The sequence below is a fragment of the Hylaeus anthracinus genome, unplaced genomic scaffold (genome assembly GCF_026225885.1).
Source record: "Hylaeus anthracinus isolate JK02 unplaced genomic scaffold, UHH_iyHylAnth1.0_haploid 11978, whole genome shotgun sequence".
NCBI classification, from domain to species: domain Eukaryota; kingdom Metazoa; phylum Arthropoda; class Insecta; order Hymenoptera; family Colletidae; genus Hylaeus; species Hylaeus anthracinus.
Window position 1 is genome coordinate 705,518 of NW_026534326.1, and position 24,256 is coordinate 729,773.

Sequence of the window (24,256 nt, forward strand, 5' to 3'; positions counted from 1 at the left end):
ACGCGTGACGTCACTCTCTGATTGGTCTGTGCCAGTTTGCGCTTCCGCCATTAATGTCGGCTGGTTCAGCTGGTTGTCATTCTAACCTATCAGTGATTCTGCCCTTTGAAGGACAAGAAAACGAATAATTTTATAGTTGGTAATTATCATAGAATAGATATAATTGATATTTTTAAGATAGTTTCTATTCTATCTATTCATAAGCGTTTTGTTGAGCTTTAGAGGTTAAGTTACTGCACCATGTGTTTAAAGACAACACGAGTATATAATTGCTTTCCTGCATCGTGTTTTAGTAAACAAAAGGTGATTTTGTCAACTTTTGACGAAATCAATTTTGGTTTAGAACGCATTTAAGTACTTAATTAACTCTATTAACTGTGTTTGACTTGTATGTTGCAGTAAAGTTAGCAATATGAGTCGTTTCTTTGCAACTGGTTCAGACTCTGAGTCTGATAGCGCTTCTGAGGAGGAGCAGATTCAGAGGGCACCGGCTACAGCCTTCACAGTAAATATAATTTCCTACCAACTAGATTTTTACTCGAACCAGGGTTATTTATCTAACTTTTTTTTTATAGTTCAGCGATGAAGAAGAAGAAACTAAGCGGGTGGTACGCTCGACAAAAGAGAAAAGATACGAGGAAATCGCTAATTTGATCAAACTAATAAGAAATTATAAGAAGATTAAAGATATGAGTAGCATGCTTTCCAGTAAGTATTTATGATAATCAGCATCACTTACAAGTACGGAATTTATTATTAAAACGGAATTCACCATTTTCTTTACGATCGTAGGTTTCGAGGATTTGACGCGTGCCTATCAAAAGGCATTGCCGGTGATTACAAAAGAAGAAAGTGGCCAGACGCCACGTTTCTACGTCCGATGTTTGGTAGAGATGGAGGACTTTATCAACGAAGTGTGGGAGGATCGCGAGGGACGTAAGAACATGTCGAAGAACAACTCAAAGTCGTTGACTTCGTTACGGCAAAAACTTCGTAAACATAACAAAGACTTCGAAGAAGATATAGCCAAGTTCAGAGAAAATCCAGATCAAGACGACGACGAAGAGGAAGACAAACGTAAAGACACATGACGTATAAATGCGTGTAAATTTTTACGTAATAAAATAATGTAATACTTCGTATTTACTTTAGCAGAAGAAGTGATAGAATCCGAGGAAGAGGACGACGGTATAGTAAGCGGTTTCAAGAAATCTGCTTCCGAAGCGAGCGAATTGGATGTATCTAAATTCAAGAAGGGTGTGACGGATGGCGAAGATGGCAGCGAAAGCGAGTCCGATTGGGGCAGCTCCTCGGATAGCGAAAGTACAAGCAGCGAGGACGAGGGCCAATATCAAAACATACGAGAACGATTCATCAAGAATAAGACGGCTGACAAAGAAGAAGACGAGGATAAGGCGAAACGGAAGGAACAACGAAAGGAGCGCAAAGAAAAGGAACGAAAGAAGAAGAAGGACGAAGACGACGGAGAAGGCGAATGGGAGACTGTTAAAGGCGGCGTGGCTATTCCATCCGAGAAGCCTAAAATGTTCGCGAAGGACGCCGAAATTAACGTGGCTGCCGTGCTGAAGAAGCTCTCCGAAATCATCGCGGCTCGTGGCAAAAAGCGTACAGACAGACGCGAGCAGATCGAGCTGCTACACGAATTGCAATGCATAGCGGACACTCACAATCTTGGTCCAGCTGTGGCGGTGAAGATCAAGTTCTCCATCGTCTCCTCCATCTTCGATTACAATCCTAAAGTCTCAGACGCGATGAAGCCCGAGTATTGGTCGAAGATTCTGGAACGTATAACAGAGATGCTGGACATGCTGTTGGAGACCAAGAACATGATAATCTCGGAGGTGATCAACGAGGAAGGAGAGGAATTCGAGAATCCACCGTACAAGATACACGGATGCGTGTTGACGTTGGTGGAACGATTAGACGAGGAGTTCACCAAGTTGTTAAAGGAGTGCGATCCACACAGCAACGAATACGTCGAAAGATTGAAAGACGAGAAGCAAGTGTCCGAAATAATAGACAAAGTCCAAGTATATCTGGAAAGGCAACGCAACGTTTCCGAACTCTGTCGCGTGTATCTACGCAAAATCGAGCATCTGTATTACAAATTCGATCCGAACGTTCTCAAGCAAAAAGATAAAGAAATTGGTCCCGAAGTCGTGACGTCCGTTCAAGTTATGGAGAAGCTTTGTAAATACGTTTACGCTCACGATGGAACGGACAGGCTCAGAACTCGCGCGATTCTCTCCCATATTTATCACCACGCTCTTCACGACAATTGGTTCCAGGCGCGCGACCTTATCCTAATGTCCCATCTGCAGGAGACTATTCAGCACTCCGACCCGGCCACGCAAATTTTGTACAACAGAACGATCGCGCACTTGGGCTTGTGCGCGTTCCGACACGCGAACATCAAAGACGCGCACAACTGTTTGGTTGATTTGATGGTAACAGGAAAGGTGAAGGAGCTTCTAGCGCAGGGTCTTCTTCCTCAGAGGCAACACGAGCGCAGCAAAGAGCAGGAGAAGATCGAGAAGCAGAGGCAGATGCCTTTCCACATGCACATCAACTTGGAGCTCCTCGAATGCGTCTACTTGGTTTCCGCTATGCTCATCGAAATCCCGTACATGGCTGCGCACGAGTTCGACGCGAGAAGAAGAATGATCTCAAAGACTTTCTACCAACAGTTAAGGTCGAGCGAACGACAGTCTCTGGTAGGCCCTCCAGAATCCATGAGAGAGCACGTCGTAGCCGCGGCGAAGGCGATGCGCAATGGAAACTGGTCGGCGTGCAACAATTTCATCATCAACGAGAAAATGAACGCCAAAGTTTGGGATCTCTTCTACCAAGCGGACAAAGTACGCGACATGCTCACGAGATTGATCAAGGAGGAAGCGCTGAGGACGTATCTGTTCACGTACTCGCACGTCTACGATTCGATCTCTATGCCCAAGCTAGCGGAGATGTTTCAACTGAAGCGACCCATCGTCCACTCTATCATCAGCAAAATGATCATCAACGAGGAGCTGATGGCGTCCTTGGACGACCCAACGGAAACCGTCGTGATGCATCGCAGCGAGCCAAGCCGTCTCCAGTCGCTGGCATTACAGCTTACGGATAAAGTGAACAATTTCGTTGACTCTAACGAACGCATCTTTGAAATGAAGCCAGGTAATCGAAAGAAATACCTTGGGAGAGGTCTTCTCGCTTTCGAGGCTTTCTATTTAATGCCCCTTTTGTTGCAGGAAACTTCTTCTCGAGAGGAAACCAAGGAAACTTCCGCGACCGGCAAAATTACAACAGACAGGGACAAGATTGGGGCCGTCAAAGACGCGATCGCGATCGCGATCGCGACCGTAACCGAGAGGAAAATCGAAATTATTGAATCAGATAATATCGGACATTATTTACTTGGGTGTTTGACAAACTGGATCATTGTATCGTGTACGCACTCATGTAAATAATGTTGGAAATAACAGTATACAAAGTAACGTGTATAGTTTCACTGTACCATTGAAATTATCCATACTTCCATATCTTTCATTTTTACTATTTACATATAAAACATTCGAATTCTACAGTACGAGAATAAACGATGTCGATTAGACTGCGGATTTTTATGTATTAATAAAAAATTTATAAAATGGATACAGTATAATATTCGCAGAGTAAAATAAATTCCTATTTTGGTTCAAAGATTTATTTTGCATAAACATCCACAGTCTAATTATTAATGGTGTTTTATTTTCGTGGCAGTCTTTAGATATTATATCTCTTGAACTGTTTCGAGTATTTTGTTTCCAGTGGTTATGCTGTCGGACGCGAGAACAAGTCGAATCCCGGTCGACTTTTCTATAAATCTGCAAGCAGCTATTTCGGCATTGGTGATACCTCCTACGATACATATCACCACCATCTTCGGCAGTAGCGAACCGCGTTGACCATTCACGACGCAGTTCGATAAATTTCCCAGTTCTTCGAGACTCCTAGGGTCCTTCTCTTGACTTATAACGATGTTTAATAATTGAGCCTGTAGAGATGTAAACTGCGCGTTAATTACGAATAAGAGCGAAATAATGAACTCTCGTTAGAACGATACTGACGATCACAGGAACGTAAGCATTGTTGAATACGTAACTTGGACACGCGTGTCCTTTCTGGTCCGTTTGTTTGGTATAGCTAGGCAAAAGTTTCAGCTTTTGAGCATTGTTGTTCCATTCGCTGGTCCAGTTTGGTAATTTATGCAAAATATTTTCCGTTCTACACTTTAACAGACCTATACTTTGCAATTTGTACATCAACGGTATGTGTTTGTAACCGTGCGCGTGAAGGTGTAGCCTCTGGATAGAGTGTAGCTCGTTTTGCGTGATTCCGTCGCTCGCGATGGACAACAGACATAGTAAACGTAGAGCTCTCAACGGTTGATCGTCTGGAAATATTATTTTTTTTTTTTTTAAATAATACCGCGATATTACGTAATAATAATGTTTACGTACCTATGTGTCTTTCTATATGAGCCAAGCATTCTTTTCTCTCCTTGCATTCAAGTATAAACTTTTCTATTTTCTGCAAAGTCTGAAAATCGGAACCTAGCGTATCAGCGATGAGTTGACAAGCAGAAATATGAAAGGCCAGTTGACGCGTCGTATCTCTGGTTTTCTGCAATCTCGTCGCCACGTATCGTTCCATTTCGGACAACTTCATCGTCTGTATAGCATCCTGTTCAGCTAATACACAGTACATATTACCAATTTGCATAGAAATCGAATCTATGAAAGGAACGTATACAAATGTAAAAATATACATTTTAGAGACTTAGCCTTCCCGTGTAAAATAGGAAATACATCGCTGCACGGTGTGTCTCTTACTTCTCCGTAAATCTGATCTTTCTCTGGTTCTAACTTGGTTTGTGATTTGCCCAAAACGCCAGTACCCACATTTATCTCTACAACTTCGTGCAGTAGCCCTGAGTACGTTACGGGAGTTAAGAGAGGAGTGGCTAAATCGCAATTCCTGTCCATCAAAATTAAAGCTCCTATCTCATTTTCGATATTAGACGAGCCTAAACATTGGTTCATGGATTCCATAATTTTTATTATTTGTTGACTGTGTTTGCCAAACGAAATTAAAAGCTTGGGCGAGCCGAGTATAAGCTGCAACGACCATAAGCCACGCGCCAATGCTGGCAATAGAGTAGTATCTTTGTGATAATAAAGATCGGTAAACATAGGATTTTCTAAAGATAAGACGTTCCCGTCTAATCGTATAAATTCCCATGATAACGTTCGTACGGTGACTAATCCGGACAAGCCTAAACAAACATCAACATTCTTACCTTAACGCAGACCTAATAACGATTATCAGTTTTTAATAACGTAAATAATTACCCTCTTCCTCTATAATTGTGTTCAAAACTGTCGGTACAAATGGAGCAACTAGAATATGGTGGCATGCTTGTACACGAGGTCTGATATTTGGAGAGATTTCTGATTGTATCTGATCTAATACCCTTTTACAAGAAATCAAATCACTGGAGACTAGAAATATGCGTTGAGAGTTTGAAAGTTTCAGACCTTGTTCCATTTTATATATTTTATCGATTCCATAGCGTCTAAACCAAAGACATTATTACTCTGTGTATTTTAAAATGATATACCAGATGATTCAAATATGAACAAAAGCTTAAAGCCTTCTTAAAGTTCTAAGGTTGTAGCTTGTAATTAATTTATTGATAAGTTATAGTTTCATAAAAATCAGTCCTTTTATTTGAATGACCTAGTAATCAGAGTATTTAATGAAACTATTACTTGAGTACAGAAACTCCTACAAAACTATCCAGGATTTTCATAAGTTTCTGCTCGATCACCAGGTCTTTTGTCCCAGGGATCGTGTCCAATATTTCAATGAGCTTTCTTTGGCTTATCTGTTGCAGCACATTTAATCTATCATCTAGTGTGATATCCATCTTTTACCAGTTATATAAATTCATTTAATTCCTGCATTACCTTTAGTATACGTCTGAAATATTATTCCAAATCAGTAACGAGTATTAAAAATCAGAGGATGAAAGGTTTACGTACGAAAAAATACTTATTTACGCTGTGACTAGCTACATTGTTGCGCTACATGAAATTATCCATATTTCGTTCATTTTAATAATTGTGCATCCCTGCTTGCTGCTACGGAAAAGTAACATCAAAGTTCTTTAGCCCCTACGGTTTAAAAAATATTGTATTTTTTATTGACGTAGTGTTTTGCGACACTTGTCGTAATAACGACATCAGATATAACCTAGAAACTTTGATAAAGTAACGATAATAATTAAATAACTATTCAGAGAAATGATAAATTTGGAATATTAACTATTACATTAGAGTGTTATAAAGCAAGAAATCATATTAATTATGGATTAATTGCAAAAAAAAATTATTAATTATCATGTGTCGGTGGCGCCATCTAGCAGCAAACGCCCAAAGTTTGTAGTAAATATAGTTCTCACTTTCACCGCTAGATGACGCTACAAATACCTTTTTAAAAACTTATTTTTTATTAGATAATTAGTAGGATCCTGTGCTTCATAACGCTTCCATATATTACATAATATATCAAAATTCATTATTTGCATGAATAGTTATTTAATTTAGACAGAATTTATATCCCTTAGCTAATGGCGTCATCTAGTAGCAGCAGCGAGAACTAATTTCACTACGACATTTCGCCACGGATGGCGCCACTGGTCATCATACCGGTAATTGTCTCGAATAGAAATAAATAAATAATAGCAATTTGTATTATTCTATGAGGTTAATCCGATAAGTCATCAGATTTGCTATTAACAGATACGCATTTTAATAATATTCTAATCGAGAAAGTCGTCAAAGCCGATCTAAAATATTCGCCGACTTTCTCCGATTATTGTTTCGAACCATCGAACGATCACAATGTCAAATTGACATTGTAGTCGCATATTTCTCGCGAGGAGAGCGTCGAAAACAATTCGAACGGTCCGCCTATGCGGTATACTTGGCCGAATCGTGGCGAATCGCGTTGTTCTCGACACTTGTCGTGCTCTCGACGCTGTTGGGCTCACGCGTATCTCCCAGTAGGGTTATTTAAAAATGGCGGACGCATCGTTTTCCGACACTACCTCAGATTGTTGCAATGAATGGTATTCTGATATTACCTCTGAACGGTCGGCGTCGGAGTACGTTATGATAGGCCAGAAGCCGTGTCTGTCTCACCGTCGTAGCAAAAGACATTTCTTACAGAAGCTATTTTTAAGAGAGGTAGGAACTGCTTAACCTTCAACCTGCATAGTGATAACGAAACTGACAGACAGACCCCATACTAGATCTGTCAAAATACGTCCCCGTTGCGAATAACAAACAAAGTTGTACTAGGATATCTTCGAGGAAAAGAATGTTTTATTGTTTCTCGATGGTCTAGTACACTTGTCGCGTTCACACTGTGGTAAACTTTCAATGGTTGCAAGAAAAAATGTGCTTTTGTTCTTGCCCATGCTAGTTTCTTTTAATTTCGTTATTGTAATTATTGCATGATCTGTAGACACTTGAGAGAAAAACATAAACAATTGTGAATTAAAATTAAATTAAGTACACCTGTAAATTAAGCGTATCGTAAATTTACAGGTGTCGAGCAATCTTGTAGCTAATATAACTTTTTTCTGAGTATTAATTTCTCTAGCCAGTTTTATCGCTCTGTTTTATTCTGTAAAATACACCCTTGGCATTGTGAATCAATTTCTTTTTGTAGATCAGAGGCTGTCTATCGGCGCACAATAATGCAACAGAGGAAAGACTGTTTACTACTGTACCTCCACGGAGACATTTACTGCTTCTGCATGTAATCCCAAAGTCTGCGTTAGAAGCAGGGTACGTTTCAACATTTACATACTTGTATGACACCGAAGCAATGTTAAAAAAAGCAATTGCATCCTTGTCACATATATTCTATAATAATAATAACCGTTGTTATTTAAGACATGTCGTGATGGGATTGACGCAGTGTGGTCAGTTTTTACTTACGTACACGTACACGATGGATGTGTGCCGCAATACTTCTACGTATAAATATTTGTTACACTGGTGGGCTTTCACTCCGAACTATATCGCGCGGAAAGTCGCGCAGGTTACGCTTTTTGGTAATCACACAATCCACAGGGAACTTAGTATCGTTATATCGCAATGGCCGATGGAGCGGAACAAACTAGTGATACACGGCCTATGGTTAGTGTTTCGTTGGTTGAATATATTCGTTGTATTGTATTATCCGTAATTGATTACGATGAATTTTTAGTACGAATTGGCTGCATCTCCAACCAACGGACAGAGCATACTTAACGATAACCACGATACCGTCTCTCGAGAACTGCAAAGATTGTTTGAAAGTTGCAGAATCCTTTCAAGAGGATTTCGAAGGTAACAACGTATTACGATACAACATGCATTCGTACCGAACGAATATTAATTAATGTTTCATGAGAGTTTCATGTTTCACAGAGTTGCTAGCAAATTGGGACGGTTGTCTGCGACACGATTGTCTCCAACACGGACTCACCGTTCACACTACCTACGAAGTAACTTCCCCGTACCCGAGGTTCCGAGCTGCGGTCTGTTTGAACTATTGGAATCACGTGGTGGTTAACGCGGGGAACTTTTTACACGTACTGAAGGTGGACTTGGACATTCCGAAGTCCAAAAACCAGAAGACTTGTGATAAGCAGGACACTGTGATACCTGACACGGTGCCATTGGACATGAGTGACGTGGAGGACGCGCATTACGCGAAGGTGGAACGTTACGAAAGCTCAGACGAGAAAGTAGGTACGTCCGAGTGCGCGGTCGAGCAGTCCCCGAGTGCGGAACATGACTTTTTAGAAGAAACAATTAAAGTAGACGATAAGTTAGCTCGTGATCCATCGAATACCTCAAGTAGTAGTCAAAGCGATTGTGTCTGTGATATAAATAAGTCTGCCGATGCTGTAACTGTTAAGCTGTGTGAATATTCGGATACCTTAGAATATAAATGCTGTAACGCGAGTACGGGATCTAGAATCGACCAGCAAGCGATATCCGTTAGGGACAAGATCCTGCAGGACTTCTGCGAGGACATGTCCCAGGAACTTAACATTGGTAGCGATTTAATTACTCTAGTGAAGCACCCGTCGTGTTCGCCGCGGTCTACGCCTCAAAGGCTTCCTTCTGATCTCAAGACGACCCCGTGGTCCTCGCCGATCCTCACCCCGCCCTCAGACATCCTCAAGACCCGAAATTCCGAATCTAGTCATAAAAGCATACGCAGTCAGCGTCCCTACTCTCCGCAACCAGGTGCTTCTAAGGATAACAACGTAACTTCCGTTAATTTCCCTCTTCACTCCGTCTCCATGGGCCCTTCTTCCTCGCGTTTGATGTCCCCTCCCGTCAAGCGATCCTTCTGGCATCCCAGCTCTCGAAAACGGTCCAATCTCCACTCTCCCCCGCCCATCGTAAACCCCGCGCAATCGAGAACGAGAGCCACGCACAAGCTCACCCTCGAGGCGGAGAAAGCGTACGAGTTCACGGACGAGGCGCAGGAGACCTGCGAGAAGCTCAGCTCGTTCAGGAAACGCAGACTCGCCGACAAGAAGTACGAGTTCCGCGACGAAACGGAGGACGCCGAGAACATAATCCCTTTCAAGCATATACGGGATCAATTCAAGGATCGTGGCTGCTCGATACACCAGATACCCTCGTCCCCGATGTCGCCTGTAATGCCAAACGGTAGGAAGCACTGGGTGGACTCCGACGAAAGCGAAACGGATTATTTTGGCGTTAGCCAAGACATCGGGGTGTCGAACGACTTAATCACCGATTCAGGTAAATGGTTATTAGGGTGGTCATTTCAATGATCATTAAAATAAGTTTCGCTACACCCTTACCAATCCCTGTAAGGGATGGAACAACACTTGATGTAACTGTACAACTATTTTCAGCTGAGAAGAATGTTCTACGTCCGCTGAATCAGAATCAACTACCTAACGGAGGTATAAACAGAGATCGTACGGGCAAACATTCTCTGAATGGTTCGCCACTGGTTCCAAAAATAGATTTACAATATCCTGTCATAAAATGCACTAAACACTTCAAGAGGAGCTACGTTGAACTTGATGACGAAATTATATCTGTGATCACGGATGTCGAAGGTACGTTTAGTCGATAGAGCGTACCTAAGTCATGTTTCTAGCAGCGATTAAGAAAATCTGTACACGATATTTCGCAGATGAAGAGACTGGAGGATACGTGAGTTATCAGTGCGTGCTTCCTATGCTCGTTCATGGATCTGGATACGTTCAAATGCAAATGATCAGCAACAGCAAGGCTGAGAAATTGGTGGGCATTTTAAATCAAATTGGAATTGTATAGAGGAGTTGAATAGATTTTAATTGAGAATTGAATATATTTTCAGATAGTACCTAGCGTGTCGATAAACCAATTAAGTTTCGACATCGAAACGTTCTGTCACCACATCGCTGACTGGATCTGTACGAGATTTAAAAAGAGATACTGGCATTGCAGCGATTACGACATCGAGATAATAGACGTATGCGCGTTGAGCGGGGATATTATTTGTTTGTTGATCATGAAAATCCAGGCTAGCGAAATTGGTAGTCAAACTCAGTGGTTAGTATCGGTTTACGTTTGAAGGTGTTTGTTGTACTTTGAGCGTTAACGTATGCGAAATGTGCGCAGTTCTCAAGAAAGAAAACAGTACAAAGTGGGCTGCAAATTTACGTGGAACATCGACACGAACCAGTATAGAATAACGGACGTATTGCCGATGGAGGAGGTAAAACCAGAATCTTGGAAATCGAACTGCACGAACGTTCCGAATTTTCGGAGTCCTCTGTGGAATCCGACTCGACGTTTAGCGCCAAAGTTGAGGGAAAAGATACAGCAACCATACGCGCACACTGTACGGTTCTTGAATAACGAGATGAGCATAGCAGGTGAGTGGTTTAAAATATATCATTTATAAATGACGAAAATAAATAAAATATTTTACAGGTGAATCCATAACTAGACTGTACGATTTGGACAATTTGGTGGTATTATATATAAAGCCAATGTCGCATTATACTTAAATCGAATAAGGTAACCGTCGAATCAACGATATGTTGCAAACAATAATTTATTTATTGATACAAATCTAAGAGTTTCATTATTATTACGATAACGTGTACATTGTAATGGATGTATTGGAAACGTACCCCATATACACACACACATAAGTACTATATATATCGTGTGCGTGTATGTATATACAATATATAATAACCATCTCAAGACTCATTAGTCCCAAGTATGAATAACAGCCGATATAATACGTTGTATAGATAATGTGCTTCTTTTTTTTTTTCATGAGAATATGGTTGTTTAAGTTGATTGTTAAGTGCTGCTGCGTGGATTGTCCAAAACTTAACGATATAGATAAGGGTACACGATACAACGAACATTGCAAGCGCTTGCTCTGATTTGTAAATTATATTCTAGCATTACGCTACGTTAACTATCTATGGTATATAGATAACTTTGGTAACTACCAGATATGGGTAACTAAAACTGATTGTCAATGAATGTATTGTACGTGGATTGAAAGTAAGAGAAACGAGAAATCGTAAAAATCATTTAGTACTTGGTCCCCAAACTTAACTGGCGATCTAAAGGAAAATACGCGAAAAAAGTTTTATCGATTCTATGCCAAAATTTGCCCTAGTTATACTTATAGGATTAAATACTTTAATTTAATTTCTCATGTCATTTCGCAATCTTATTGTATTATAAAGCCATCTCACCGTGAACTTTTTATATCTGAAAACTAAGCGAATACGTTATACGAATGTGCAACATGTGCGTCTAACTAACGAACTTGTAATTTATGTAAGTACCGATCGTAACTTTCGACAAAGAACATTCAAGACTTAAGAGACAAAGTTATTTAATTGCTGAAGCAGTGACGTTGAAGCTGGTAAGGTCAGTTTCTTAAATGCAATAAAATTTCCGTTATCAATGGCAAACGTTTTACGTTTACGTGTTTACCTTTGTAAATGCACGAGGTGTTTACTGTGTGTACGTGAGCCCAAGACGGGGGAGTTGTGCCAATTCAAACAGGTATCTTCATGGGTGGTCCCACGCTAACATCCGACACTATTCCATCCAATTTCAAATCGGTGAGAACCTCGTCCCATGCATTCATGCATTGCTGGTAATGACGTATTTGTCGATCCGCCGTCGAGATCAACATATTTTTCAAATCCGTTTGTTTCTCCGTGTTCCATCTCTGTAAATCGCTGCGTAAATTCTCGTTAGCGCATTCCACGCGATCCTGTAACACTTCTGCCTGCTTAGCCAATCGTGGTATCGTCTGTCCAAGTCTTTCCAGCTTCTCATCGCGCGACTCTGCTTTCCAAATCGATCCACCCCAATTTTGCACTGATGTTGCACCGCTTGTAACGCCCATTAACTGTTCGAACAATTTTGGTTGTTAGTAATCATTGTAATTCATTGCCACGTTTTAAACCAGTGATCTCAAAGAATAATTGGAAATTCCGTAACCCAAAATTTGTCATGGTATTTGTTGTTGTCGCCTTATTAAAATTCAGGAATCCTATCCAGATTTATTTTCTTTAACATCTCATTTTTAGAATAGGTTTTTTAAGTTTCTTCAACGTGTTAAAGCGTAATTTTTAAAAAGTGTGAAAATCACTGATTTAAACTATAACATTAAGTGCATTCAATGGTGCATACTTGATCCTTTTCCAGTCTTTTCTTTGCCAAATCTTCGACGATCAATTCGTATTTGATTTGCATCGAGTCACGCCGAGATAGCGCGCTCTTGACCGCGTCTATGTACGAAATGTATTCTCGCTCTTCGTTCGGAACATTTTCTAAAAGCTTTTGGTGAGCCACTGCGTTACATTCTATCGCTTTTGCAATCGCCAGCAGAATAGGAGCCAGTTCTGGCTCAGAAGTTGCCCACAAGGTGAATATTGGATGCAGTTGATGCAACTCGAGCAAATAGTCTAATTCGGATAAAAAATATTTCGATTAACTGTTTCCTTTAAAATAAATATTACAGGATACTTATCGATAAAACTATCCGTTGTAATAATTAATTTTTTAAAGTTTATTTCGATTCAAAGTTTAATCGATATATTTCTATCAATAAGTAGAGTGTAATATTTATTTTTAAAAAATATCAACAACAAATTAAAATCGTTATGAAGTATAAATACTTCCACAGTTCGCTGTAATTTGCAATATAATTTGCTTTTTACCTTGTCTCTCCTTGTGTATACAATGATTTATCTTATCTATAGTTCCTAATTTTTCGCTTAAGGCTGTACAATAATCTCGAATTTGCTCGAGCTCGTATTGATGTTGTTTCATGGTGTATGTGCTCGCTATGTTTTGTAAAGAATCGGTCATTTTTACAAGAACATTTGCACGATTTTTACGATGTATAAGAAACTCCTACAAAGAAGAGAAATATAATATCCGAAAGTGTATCGAATAAAGCTTCGTAAGATACGCTTACCGCAGGTTTAGCGGTCAAAAAGATCTGCAGATTTTTGTCGCAGCTTAGAATGGGATGATTAACGACTCTATTAAGGAATACGTGTAACAGCTTCATCCGTGCTATAATGAATTCCTTAGAGTAGCGATCCAACTGTGCGAGTAGCGTATGTTTCCCAGGCATTGGCTGTAATAATAAGATCGATATGCAACTCTTCCCGCAGACTATAAGATTATTCTAAAGGTAAACAAGTGAACAGTGGATTACTGGTATGATATGCGTCGGGTACGAATCCACCAATTTCTGTCGCAGCCAAATAAAATCATTGTAACGTCTCCGAACGATGTACTCTCCCTCCTCGAATTCTGCTCTTGTGGACTAAGATAACACAGATATAGTGTTAAAAAAAATGTTAAGAAAGTCTATATTATAGTAGAATTAAACTTACCGTTGTTGTTATACGAAAGGTAATGTAAGTCTCGAGTGTTTCCAGATGTTTCTGAGGATTGTCCACTTTCACTTGAAGATCTCGAGAATCTATTTGAAAGTCTGATATCTCTTGCTCCGGTAGAGTAGAGAAACTATCGATGGAAGGAGATGCAATCTAAACATGTTAAGAGACCATATGTTGTATACTTCCATATACTTTCCATTACTTTACCTATCTTATAGTACTGTAAGAATGGAATACATGTACACGTACTAGGAGCTCTACTTACCGATAGCAATTCAGAATTCTTTTAGATGGAATAATGTGTGTTTATAAATGTGTGGATTGAAGAGAAATTTTGAATGGGAATGTTTCATAGACTGTGTTTGTTTACACTGTAATCTTTAATATAGTTTCTGTAGTATTACTGCTACATGCAAATTGGATTATCCTTGTTGGAGATGCCAGTTATTCATGTTAATTCGGACTCTTGGTGTAATTAAGGTCAACTATAAAAGTTGTTTCAGGTTATGCTCTTACCACTGAACCATCGACGGAGTTGCTACAATTGGAGAGGAAATCTCCATCGCGGCTTTCCTGTTTGACGATACCCCCGACCGCGACTGTGCTTACTTCCAAAATCGCCGAGTCCTCCGTGTCCTTCTCGCCTAAATCCAACTTGGTTTGCGAGGAAGTCATCATCTTTGAACTGTCAAGCAACCTCAAGCAACGACGCACAACGACGTGCGCCAGTGTGCGTCACAGCTGTGATAAAGCTCGAATTATAGCAACCAGTTTTTTAATCATGCGCACTGGAAAACTGTGAGGCACATAGCACGGTTAAAAACAATTTCGTCTTTACATTAGTTATTACTTTCTATTTTTGTATGAGAAATTGGTTATAATAAGATGGACTACAACGAAACATTACTCTCTTTGACAACAGTCGATAAAACTAATAATGGTATAAATCTCTTTCTATATATTCACTAATTACTCTGTACACAATTTAACATACTATTCCTCTTTGTAGAAGAAATTGAAAACTTTGATGGCAGACTGCAACACATCCTGCTAAAAATATTACCCACTTTACCAGAACATGACAAAGAGTTTATAACAGATGATATTCACTATGAAAATGGTTCAGATATCAGGTGATGTATAATCATCCGCATCTGATATATGAATCCTACACAAAATTTTACAATTAATTCCCTTGTGCTTTTAGGTATCAATATCTACGAGCAGTTGTGCGTGTATTACAAACAATAAAAACATCCAATGTATCTAATGAAGAGTCTTTACTCAGTATTAAGCAGTTCCATACTTTAAGAGTCGCCATAGAATTGGTAACTGCAATAGGAATTATACCTGCTCTGTTACCTGGAGTGGGAAACAACATGGTGAAACTATGCCCTAGAGCTTCTGAGATATGCAAAGAAAATGTAACAGATCTACAGGTACAAAAATCTAACCTCGTTAATTATAAAATATATATTGGGTCAATAAATATCTAATTCTTACTCAAATATTATTTATTTTAGAAGTACAAAAGACTGACATTCACAGTACATTCTCTCATGGAATTGAGCAATGATATCATGTTCCATTCTGCAGTACTCGTTCAAATAGGTCCCTTATTAGCTGCACTTTTACAATTAAGTCATGCTCCACTGATGAAGCCATTAGAAGAATCAACATCAGCAGAAAATACAAGCGAAAATGAATTTAAAATGACGACAGATTTGTACAATAAATTAAAAAAGGACCAGGACCTGTTCACTGGTTTAATGCAGCAATTATTGAACAGCTGTCCGATGTCTATGAGTATGAAAGAATTTATGGTAATTCTCGGTATGAAAGGAGCACCAAAATGGCTACAAAGGGAAACTCGTAAATATTTAATACACCAACTTATGCAACCTAATGGGATTGTTTCGCTCGCGACTGCTGTTTGCGAGGATGTCTTGGATTTTGGCGAACACTGGAACAAATTGGATACTGTTTCTAGACTAATAGCTGCTACTCATGGCAGTGATCCTGATCATTATTATCAAGCTATATGTCCACAGGTATAGTTCGCAAACATCTGTCTGTTAATCATTCATACATTTTTCTAAGCATTCCATTTTACATTTGTTCCAGATACTGAATCTTTTAACAACGAAACAAGTAAAGTACTCGTCGACAATAGCAAATTGTTGCATTATCGCTCTTTACGAGCACAATCCCGATGTTTGTATTAAAAATATTATGGAGGTCATATGCGACTCGTTACTCGTCAATCCAATAAACAAACAAGATATAATAAAGAACGAAGACGAAGTAGAAAGGTGTATCGAAATTTTGATGAATTGTTTCGTAACCGTAGAAGCTAAATTTAAACAGCTGCCGTGCGAACTTTTAATGAAAGTAGCCGTTCCATTATTTTGCTTGTATAATAACGTCAGGCAAAGTGCTTGTCCGCTGAAGTCTAAAATCAAGCAACTTGTACTGAGACTTTTGCACGAAGAGTCGTCGAGAAACAGTGTTTACGCCGAATTGCTTGGACACAGTTCGACTGGAGATTTTGGCCAGCGTTTGGCGTCAAGATTTGGACCAACAGGCAGAGTTGAAATTATCGGAATAGACGCAACTCTTAATTACGAAGAGTTTGCAGACAGCCTGCTCGATTTAACGTCCGCGACCAATGTGCTATCAACGGAGTTATTCTCGTATTTATTGAAGTTCTTATCGAATTCTATGAAATTAGAAAAGGAAGGCGAAAATTTGCTAGAAACCGAAGACGATATGATGGAAAGGATTGGGAAACAGTTAGCTGCGGTAAAATTATTATCGAATCTAGCTAACGTATCCGTCGTGCAAGAAGCGCAAATAGAAAATCCAAGGCCCATATTGTCTTTTATAAAATCGTTATATAATAATTACGTTAAGAAAGGACAGAATTCGTCGGACGAAGGGGACTGCGAGATTCTGTACGTTAGTTTGATGTTGATAAAAATGATTTTAAGCGTAAGAAGGAAACCTTTGAATTGGGCAGAATTCAATGATTTTGCAATATTTTTGAAAGATAGTTGCACTCTTTCGAACGTTCCAAAGCAGTTGTTATTATTGATGCGAGAACTAATCGAACTCATCGAAACTCAGGGTCGATTGAAGCAAAAACATTATCGAGATTTATCAGCGGATAATAAGACTTCGAGCATGTTTAACAACGCGCTTAAAGACGTTACAGATCCATTGCTTCCTGTACGTGCTCATGGTCTAATAACGTTTACCAAACTGATCGAAAATAAGGATCCGTGCGCCACTGCCAGAAAAGCGATTATATTACAATTGTTTAAAGTTAGTAAAATAAATCGATCTTTAAGCTTATCTTATAGTATGGTTTTCGCACTGTACATTTTATGTTACAGGAAAATTTAAAAAACGAAGACTCGTTTATATACTTGGCAGCAATTAACGGACTATGCACTTTAGCCACATCGTACCCGCAGGTAGTTATAGAAACGTTGGTACAAGAATATGTCGACATGGCAAACCGTGTTGCAACTGGAGAAATAACAACAGAAACTAGGATCAAACTGGGAGAAATACTTGTAAAAGTAACGCGATCTTTAGGTACGTAAAGATATTTCCCTAATCTTTTAAAGGATCTTTAATTACTTTGTATTGTACAATAGGTGAAATGGCATCTGCATACAAAAACATCTTAGTAAACGGATTTCTGTGCGCCACACGAGATTCAGATTCGTTGGTACGCGCTTCTAGCCTTTCCTGCTTAGGTGAATTGTGTAAAGTGTTAGGTTTCCGATTGGGAGACATACTCATCGAGGTACTTGGAAACATTTTATATAAATACATAATTAAATTTCTTTCAAATAGAATCTAAATCTTTTATTTATTCGTATTATATCCATTGACATCTATGTAATTTGATCAAACACTTTTAGGTAATCTATTGCGTCAGTTGTATAATAAAAACTGACAAGGTTCCCGAATGTCGACGAGCTGCGGTTATGGTTGTCACGTTGTTACTTCGAGGGCTTGGAAAAGACACTTTAACCAACCTTGGTAAAGATTTGGTGGAGCTGTATCGTGGGCTTAAACATTTAAGAAACAATAGCGAGGATCCAGTGTTACGTTTGCACGCTCAATTAGCCCTGGAAGAGTTGGACGATATTGTGCGTGACTTCCTATTTACGCCACCGAAACTGGAGAAAAGAATGTTTCTGTTGGATGTGTCGTGATGGGAGATATATCATGACATTTTTGATAAATCGTTTTCTATAAAATTTATTTATTCAATAAATTTGTCATCAATCTAAGGCCGTGTTTCAACCGAGGACTGTCCAACATAACTTCGTTGGCCATATTCAAATTTCCCGCGAATATGTACTTTCCTCTTTCTCGCTAGTGGCGCTATTAGTACAGACGCATACAGACGACTGCTTTTTGAGGTTAGTAGGGAATGTGTACAAATTCATATTTTGTCTAATAATTGTTAATAATTAACAAATGTTCCAGGTGTATTCCTAGGAGCTCCAAAATGAACAAAACAAGATGCGAAATTCCCTTTTTTATGCAACAAATTCGTCAAGCAAGCTCATTTCTGCATGAGAAGCCTGGTTAGAAATTGAGGTTAGCAATTGTGCATTACATTTAGACTGCGGATTTTTTCACACTTATAAGAAACTTAAATATAAAAGAACACACAATATGCAATAATATAAAAATTATCGAAAGTAAAAGTTTATATTATAATATTTGCTGAGTAAAATGAATTCCTATTTACATTTATACGATATGTGTGCAAAGATTTTAGCTTGTGTGTACGATATGTGTGTAAAGATCCACAGTCTAATTACATCTATCATAAACTTAAACGTTTCGTATGTATTTCTGGAGTCTTTTGTTGGTAAATGCGTTGTAAGTTTTCAGAGGATACTAATGTCCAAGGTATAAAATCGATATATACTCTGACAAGAAAAATTGAAATGCGATCTATAAAAATACAGTATCCTCTGAAAAGAAACCAGCCAAACGAATGTAATCTCGTTTAAGACATGCGTACAGCCTTTGCGGTTGAGGTGTGGAGGTTGGCGAAGGTCGCGGGGTCATGGTACGCAAAATGAACTCTTTGCACGAGGGTTCGGGAAATGTTTTGTATTTGCCATCTCCAAGACCATCTACGTCAGAATTGCTAGTAACGGAAGTCATTACAAAGGCAGCCTGGAAAATAATTAAATATTAATTGAACAAATATTTGGATTTGAATAAGTAAAATTTCTTACTTTTTGCGCGTCTCTGAACATTGCCGTTATTCGGGAACCAATGTTTCCCCTACAACCGCCTGGCACTTCTACTTCCTTTCCTCGCATTAATTGAATTAGGAACGAAGTAAACTCTTTGGAATCATCGTTGCCTCCCAATTTGTGATGCATGGAGTTCACTTGGGCGACTAGAGCTTCCACGCCTTCTATATCTCGAGCGATTTCCTAGCGAAATGTTTCCTTAGCTATGAAATTTGTAATCTAGTAGAATTCTACGTTTAGGAGCTTATAAATTAGAGATACCTCGTATATATGTATTTTTTGATGAAGGGGTTTCGTAGCATACTGCAATTTATTCTGTATGCTTTGCGCAACGTCCGGTAGATTTGGCAGAGCATCTTGTTTTTGTTGACTCAAGGTATAAAGCGATGCATGGGTTAAAGCTGGCAAGAGAAGCTGAGCAACTTGCCCGATGCGCTTGGAACTTAAGTAATGCAAGGCTTTCTCTGCCTCCCTTGTGTCGTCGAACAATCTTTTTTGTCGATGCGCGGGAACTTGCTGTGCTGAACTCCAAGTTGTAGACCAAGGATTATTAGGAATTAGCATTCTCGCGGATAGATGTCCTGTATCGAATAGCTTCGTTATATAAATGCATAGATTTATGTGCGATTTAAAGAATAAGAAAATTAGGAAGGGGACCTTTAGGCTGATCCCACTCGTTTGTTCCATCTTCTTCTATCCAATCTCTGGGAGAATACCATCGAATGAAATCTTCTAAAACAGCCGCAGGATTTGCTGCCTATGTTTAAAAATATTAATAAAAAATGTAAAAACATTAGCTCTTATTAAAAGATAGTTTGTGTTACCTTGAACGATTCCATGTCAGACAATAACGAAGCGCTCATCAGCCTAGCTCTCATTTCCGAAGCATATTTGTCAGTTCCAAGTTGCATCATTACTTGAGCATCCTCCTCGAGTTGATCCTCTGTTTTTGGCACAGGATCTTGCGTAACTGGTAAATAAAGAGGATCCCCAGTTTTGATCAGTCTAAACAAAATTCATAATTGTTAAAAAAGTATTAGGTCAGTAAATTTCACTGAGAGAAAAAGTAGATTTATACTTGAGTGAAGGATGTCTAGCCAATCTTCCTGTTGGTTTATTCCACAACAGATATTTCGCTTTTGGTTGTGTCTTTGTTGTAGAGTTGTCCTCGTTTGTTTGCTCCTCTGTGCATTCAAAGAACTCCTCTTCTTCCGATTCTGTTGAAACTAAAGCAAAGTGAAAATCTTGTTGCGTGAGAGTTATCTTGTACTAACACACCTGTCTCGAAATCGTCAATATCCAAACTCTGAGACCTATGGGCAGATTCTTCCCTGGCTTTCTTCTTTTCAATGCAGCAGTTCATCATCTAATAGCAGAACGAATAATAAATAAATGAAAAGGCAAGAGATAGGTATACCGTACATACATTTTGCAGAGTTGTAGAATTTTACCTGAAGCTTTTGGTGTAGTATACAAGTTCGCACAGAATCTGGAAAACCTGGTGTGACCCTAGAAAAAGCAAAACAGATAAACCTGTAATTTTGTGCAATAATTTATTATTGTAAAATAAATTTAAGCTATATGATTTGTAAAAATTTACCTAATTTTCAAAAATCCATGGCTCTCTTAGTAATGAATACTTTAGATTAAAACTTTTTTTCCTTGAAGATTTCATGGAACCCTACAAAAACATACAGAAAGTTTTTCTATAAAGTGAAAAACTAATTTTTTTTAAATGGGTGAATGAGGTTAGGTCTAGGATGCCCGACGATTTTGGTCGAGATCTAAAATTGTTTATAAAAATTATTTTTCAATTCCTCGGTGAAAACCAAGCATTTTTTGTTAAATAACATGTGGGTGTAACTTTGATCGTTTACGAGAGAAAAATTCAATAAAAATGCAACGATAAGTCGACAAAAATAAATATTAAAATATCTCGAAAAATATTCGTTTTTCGACAAAATATATTTCACAACAATTTCATATCTCGTCGAGATGTAGAACTTTTGTTTAAAACATTTTTTTCAAAAGTTCACTTTTTTTCAAAACAAATTTTCTTTACTTTAGGAATTTTTTTTTCATCAACAACAAAAATTCGGGATACATGTTATTTAAGAAAAAATGCTTCATTTTGGACGAGGAATTGAAAAATTATTTTTTGTAGACAATTCCAGATCATGATCAAAATCGATAGGGGAACCCTTGAGAATTCTTGTAAAAATCATTACCCTGTTTTTAAAAAATTGGGTTTTCGCTCTAGAGGAAAACTTTCTATATGTTTTTTATAGGGTTCCGTGAAATCTTGAAGGAAAAAAAGTTTCAACTTACAATGTGTGTTACCAAGGGAGCTGGGGAATCTTTAAAAACTGGCCACATTTTTATAATATTTCTTCAGGCTTTTTATTTTTCCAAATGTGGATTTTCAACGAGAAAATCTGAAAAAATTCCACGGCGTACATCGCCCCGTCCTGGACGTCCGTGATTTATTTCAAAATTTTTCGTGTCGTATTACAGGAGAAAAAAAAAAAAATGAAATAATCGGAGACGTAGCGCTGGACGTCGCGCGAGATCGAAGTCGTTTTCGTTCGCAACACCCCGTATGCGGAAAGCACGGTGCACGATTTGAGCATTCTGACCGAAAATCGGGACAGTGGTTCGGCAGTTCACGGTCAAAGGAGCTACGGAGGACTTGTTTTCGAACTATCTTACGATCCTGCCCTACCTCCGGCCGCGGTGCGAGATTCTAGTGGGGGTCAAACAGCGGCGAATTCTTCCAGTCTAGTCGAGGGCCGTGATGCCGATGCCACCGTGCCTAAGTTAACGGTTCCGTGGTCAGTTTCAAAGGTGTCGTTACCCGTGGATCACGTTTACGTCGATTCCTGAAAATTACTCGTGCATTCAACTTCGCTGAGACCATTTTTTTCTCTCGGGCTCGCGCGGCCACGGGGCACGGGCCTCGTCTCTCGTCTTTATTGTTTCCCTCCGCGGGTACAACAGGTGGCATCGGCCGATTCGACTGCATTCCATCTCGCCCATAAACGGAACCAAAGTCGTTTCGTGGAAATAAACAGGCTGTTTTTCGTGTCTCCCGTGACTCTTGCGTGATTACCATCGGAGCTGGGCCTGAACCCTGAACGTCATGGGCCGAAATTGGCTGTGAACGCGAACATCCACAAATATGAGTGAGTAATACACGGATATTTTGTACGTTTCGGTTTCGGCAGTCGAGCCAATATCTTACGATGTTTGAGAGGAATTGAGAAAACCTGGAGAGTCGGTGTAGGTCGATCGCAAGTTTTATTCGTTCGTTTGGTTGATTCGGTTCGCGTCGTGAATAAAATCTGAACGGTATCGGGATGCTTAGCGTCAGCGGAATGCGTGGAGTTGTTAATTAGAGTGCTTGGTGTAAAGTTAACGAACGGTTGGTATTTAATTTTATTTATTCTGTTTGCGTTAATGAAGCTTAGGGTGGATCCTCATGCGTATTACGCGTGGCCAGTGGAAACGCAACGGAATGATCGTTTACATGTAACTAGCTGTAGTTTGAATCTACCGCGAATTTTGGTCACGTGACTTTTGGGATTTCCACGAGGGTAAAAATGTATTTTTCCGTTTCAGTCAGTCGCGATTTTCAAGTTGCGGTGGTAGGTCTTTTGATATAAATAAAACAAGGAGGATTATTCAATTTTCGAAATTTCAGGTCGTGCTAGTCGAACTCTGACGGTAAGTTAGGTCTTACTATTAATAAAATTAGGGATTTCATTTGTACCCGGTCATTTTGTTAGGTTATGTCTTTTCGGACATTCGGAAAATACAGGTTGCTTTTTGATGACTAAAAAATATAGTTTGCAGGGCGCATATGGAAATGAACGCAAGAAAATAATTGGCGAAGTTCGTTCACGAAGTTCCTCGAACAAACGCGTAATTTCATTTTATGGTGACCCATGGGTTGTTCGGATTTCCTCGCATCTTCGAACACCATAGCCATGATAGTACCTACGTGCGCTTGCATTGAGTATCGTCTTCAGCGTATACTGGCCGACCTTGAACCATGTACTACACGAGACTAATATACACAGTGTGCTCTTCGTTCTGGACGTTCTTGCGAATGGGAATGACTTTGTACCTTGAAATATTTTACTCGCTTTCCTCGTTTTTGATAATAAGTGCTGGCTGAAAAATTGATAACTTTTGCAGATGGGCAGTCGCAACGGAAAAGAAACACGAAAAACGTTGGCGTCCGGTTGTTCCACATACGTTTACGTTAAAAATCGTGAACCCTGATAATTCCGTGGTATCTGGCAACGAATGCGAAGAAATTTCTATAATTTCCTCGTGGAAAATTCAACAAGCGTGGCGATACTGGTTCGCTTGCCCAGTTGCCTGCTCGCTATGACCATCGAACCATGATATTCTCTTACCTCGATTCTTTTTTTTTTTTTACGTTACTTGCACTTCCTATGTACGTATACATATATTTCCTTGAGAGACAGCGCTCGTGATAAGGGACTCTAATGGTGTTCCTTTCGAAAACATTGTATTTAGAACATGGAGATATTATAGACAGATTAGGGAAGTCGTACCGCAGCTAAAAAGAGAAAGAAAACCGCGGTATCCTCTGTTCTTGTCTCTTGCGTGCAAACGTACGGTCTCGCGCGAATTTTTAATATCTCATTACCAACGTTAATTACTCTTTGTTATTAGATAAAGCTTTGGTACATGAAGCTTTCTTAGAAAAAGCTTTATCGCACGAAGCTTTATTAAACAAAGCTTTAGTGAGCAAAGTTTTGATACAGGAAGCTTTATTAAACAAGGCTTCGATACTGGAAGCTTTATTGAACGAAGCTTTCTTAGAAAAAGCTTTATTGAACAAAGCTATCTTAGACTAAGCTTTGATACCGGAAGCTTTATTAAA

At 39.2% G+C, this 24,256-nt stretch overlaps 6 protein-coding genes across 20 annotated transcripts in view; 3 read left to right on the forward strand and 3 right to left on the reverse strand.

Annotated features, from left to right (window-relative positions):
• Position 1: 1 nt before the first annotated feature.
• LOC128896930 (eukaryotic translation initiation factor 3 subunit C) lies at positions 2 to 3,948 on the forward strand. Of its 3 annotated transcripts, XR_008462182.1 has the most exons (7): positions 2 to 139; positions 400 to 505; positions 576 to 708; positions 793 to 1,077; positions 1,153 to 3,192; positions 3,267 to 3,465; positions 3,826 to 3,948. XR_008462182.1 is itself a non-coding variant. In XM_054160506.1 (6 exons), the coding sequence occupies exons 2-6, from the start codon at positions 413 to 415 to the stop codon at positions 3,404 to 3,406; spliced, it is 2,691 nt and encodes an 896-aa protein (XP_054016481.1). In that variant the 5' UTR covers positions 2 to 139; positions 400 to 412; the 3' UTR covers positions 3,407 to 3,604. The 3 variants fall into 3 exon arrangements, 2 of the variants coding, with proteins under 2 accessions (XP_054016481.1, XP_054016482.1); XM_054160506.1 differs by lacking the exon at positions 3,826 to 3,948 and having other exon boundaries at positions 3,267 to 3,604; XM_054160507.1 differs by lacking the exon at positions 3,826 to 3,948 and having other exon boundaries at positions 1,156 to 3,192; positions 3,267 to 3,604.
• Positions 3,749 to 6,407, reverse strand: LOC128896931 (vacuolar protein sorting-associated protein 33B). Of its 2 annotated transcripts, none has more exons than XM_054160510.1 (7): positions 6,120 to 6,407; positions 5,829 to 6,039; positions 5,409 to 5,632; positions 4,826 to 5,332; positions 4,518 to 4,748; positions 4,125 to 4,450; positions 3,749 to 4,051 (listed from the first exon to the last, which is right to left on the reverse strand). In XM_054160510.1, the coding sequence occupies exons 2-7, from the start codon at positions 5,984 to 5,986 to the stop codon at positions 3,788 to 3,790; spliced, it is 1,710 nt and encodes a 569-aa protein (XP_054016485.1). In that variant the 5' UTR covers positions 5,987 to 6,039; positions 6,120 to 6,407; the 3' UTR covers positions 3,749 to 3,787. The 2 variants fall into 2 exon arrangements, with proteins under 2 accessions (XP_054016485.1, XP_054016483.1); XM_054160508.1 differs by having other exon boundaries at positions 6,102 to 6,407.
• Positions 6,408 to 6,553: 146 nt separating this feature from the next.
• Positions 6,554 to 11,222, forward strand: LOC128896927 (uncharacterized). Its single transcript, XM_054160500.1, has 10 exons — positions 6,554 to 7,307; positions 7,795 to 7,913; positions 8,022 to 8,267; positions 8,338 to 8,459; positions 8,541 to 9,896; positions 10,013 to 10,222; positions 10,300 to 10,409; positions 10,486 to 10,700; positions 10,770 to 11,026; positions 11,085 to 11,222. The coding sequence occupies exons 1-10, from the start codon at positions 7,140 to 7,142 to the stop codon at positions 11,159 to 11,161; spliced, it is 2,880 nt and encodes a 959-aa protein (XP_054016475.1). The 5' UTR covers positions 6,554 to 7,139; the 3' UTR covers positions 11,162 to 11,222.
• LOC128896933 (sorting nexin-30-like) lies at positions 11,193 to 14,804 on the reverse strand. Of its 2 annotated transcripts, XR_008462183.1 has the most exons (8): positions 14,564 to 14,804; positions 14,042 to 14,197; positions 13,861 to 13,971; positions 13,615 to 13,779; positions 13,355 to 13,550; positions 12,825 to 13,099; positions 12,117 to 12,540; positions 11,193 to 11,895 (listed from the first exon to the last, which is right to left on the reverse strand). XR_008462183.1 is itself a non-coding variant. In XM_054160516.1 (7 exons), the coding sequence occupies exons 1-7, from the start codon at positions 14,723 to 14,725 to the stop codon at positions 12,181 to 12,183; spliced, it is 1,425 nt and encodes a 474-aa protein (XP_054016491.1). In that variant the 5' UTR covers positions 14,726 to 14,803; the 3' UTR covers positions 11,193 to 12,180. The 2 variants fall into 2 exon arrangements, 1 of the variants encoding a protein (XP_054016491.1); XM_054160516.1 differs by having other exon boundaries at positions 11,193 to 12,540; positions 14,564 to 14,803.
• LOC128896928 (transport and Golgi organization protein 6 homolog) overlaps positions 14,787 to 24,256 on the forward strand; it is a 21,277-nt gene continuing 11,807 nt past the window's right edge. For 2 of the 10 annotated variants that reach the window (XR_008462179.1, XR_008462181.1), the window contains exons 1-9: positions 14,787 to 14,987; positions 15,057 to 15,180; positions 15,255 to 15,486; positions 15,571 to 16,098; positions 16,172 to 17,371; positions 17,443 to 17,647; positions 17,710 to 17,861; positions 17,980 to 18,486; positions 18,554 to 18,667. Coding sequence is in view for 2 of the 10 variants with exons in the window: in XM_054160501.1 (XP_054016476.1) it covers positions 14,933 to 14,987; positions 15,057 to 15,180; positions 15,255 to 15,486; positions 15,571 to 16,098; positions 16,172 to 17,371; positions 17,443 to 17,647; positions 17,710 to 17,861; positions 17,980 to 18,276 (2,793 nt within the window). In the remaining 8 variants the exon portion in view is untranslated. Of the gene's footprint in view, positions 14,988 to 15,056; positions 15,181 to 15,254; positions 15,487 to 15,570; positions 16,099 to 16,171; positions 17,372 to 17,442; positions 17,648 to 17,709; positions 17,862 to 17,979; positions 18,850 to 19,090; positions 19,243 to 21,446; positions 22,524 to 24,256 lie in introns of those variants that run through there. The other 8 variants (XR_008462175.1, XR_008462176.1, XR_008462180.1 and 5 more) reach the window with 7 other exon arrangements.
• Positions 18,879 to 24,256, reverse strand: part of LOC128896929 (rab3 GTPase-activating protein catalytic subunit) — a 19,269-nt gene continuing 13,891 nt past the window's right edge. Inside the window, exons 7-14 of one of the 2 annotated variants that reach the window (XM_054160505.1) lie at positions 20,793 to 20,850; positions 20,620 to 20,707; positions 20,420 to 20,558; positions 20,166 to 20,346; positions 19,999 to 20,098; positions 19,603 to 19,922; positions 19,321 to 19,524; positions 18,879 to 19,258 (exon numbers count right to left, since the gene is read on the reverse strand). In XM_054160505.1, coding sequence (XP_054016480.1) covers positions 19,031 to 19,258; positions 19,321 to 19,524; positions 19,603 to 19,922; positions 19,999 to 20,098; positions 20,166 to 20,346; positions 20,420 to 20,558; positions 20,620 to 20,707; positions 20,793 to 20,850 — 1,318 coding nt within the window. In that variant the 3' untranslated portion in view covers positions 18,879 to 19,030. Of the gene's footprint in view, positions 19,259 to 19,320; positions 19,525 to 19,602; positions 19,923 to 19,998; positions 20,099 to 20,165; positions 20,347 to 20,419; positions 20,568 to 20,619; positions 20,708 to 20,792; positions 20,851 to 24,256 lie in introns of both variants that reach the window. The other variant, XM_054160504.1, reaches the window with a different exon arrangement.

Bases quoted from the DNA above. Each gene is read 5' to 3' on its own strand.
- LOC128896931 (XM_054160510.1), bottom strand. From the start codon at position 5,986: ATGGATATCACACTAGATGATAGATTAAATGTGCTGCAACAGATAAGC. The intron at 5,633-5,828 runs GTAATAGTTTCA...TCTTTGGTTTAG, and splicing joins GTAGGAGTTTCTGTACTCAA to ACGCTATGGAATCGATAAAA. The intron at 4,749-4,825 runs GTATATTTTTAC...ACTGTGTATTAG, and splicing joins GAAGGCTAAGTCTCTAAAAT to CTGAACAGGATGCTATACAG.
- LOC128896927 (XM_054160500.1), top strand. From the start codon at position 7,140: ATGGCGGACGCATCGTTTTCCGACACTACCTCAGATTGTTGCAATGAA. The intron at 7,308-7,794 runs GTAGGAACTGCT...TTCTTTTTGTAG, and splicing joins AGAAGCTATTTTTAAGAGAG to ATCAGAGGCTGTCTATCGGC. The intron at 8,460-8,540 runs GTAACAACGTAT...CATGTTTCACAG, and splicing joins CTTTCAAGAGGATTTCGAAG to AGTTGCTAGCAAATTGGGAC.
- LOC128896933 (XM_054160516.1), bottom strand. From the start codon at position 14,725: ATGATGACTTCCTCGCAAACCAAGTTGGATTTAGGCGAGAAGGACACG. The intron at 13,972-14,041 runs GTAAGTTTAATT...GTGTTATCTTAG, and splicing joins CCTTTCGTATAACAACAACG to TCCACAAGAGCAGAATTCGA. The intron at 13,780-13,860 runs GTAATCCACTGT...TTATTATTACAG, and splicing joins ACCCGACGCATATCATACCA to CCAATGCCTGGGAAACATAC.
- LOC128896930 (XM_054160506.1), top strand. From the start codon at position 413: ATGAGTCGTTTCTTTGCAACTGGTTCAGACTCTGAGTCTGATAGCGCT. The intron at 709-792 runs GTAAGTATTTAT...TTACGATCGTAG, and splicing joins TATGAGTAGCATGCTTTCCA to GTTTCGAGGATTTGACGCGT. The intron at 3,193-3,266 runs GTAATCGAAAGA...CTTTTGTTGCAG, and splicing joins CATCTTTGAAATGAAGCCAG to GAAACTTCTTCTCGAGAGGA.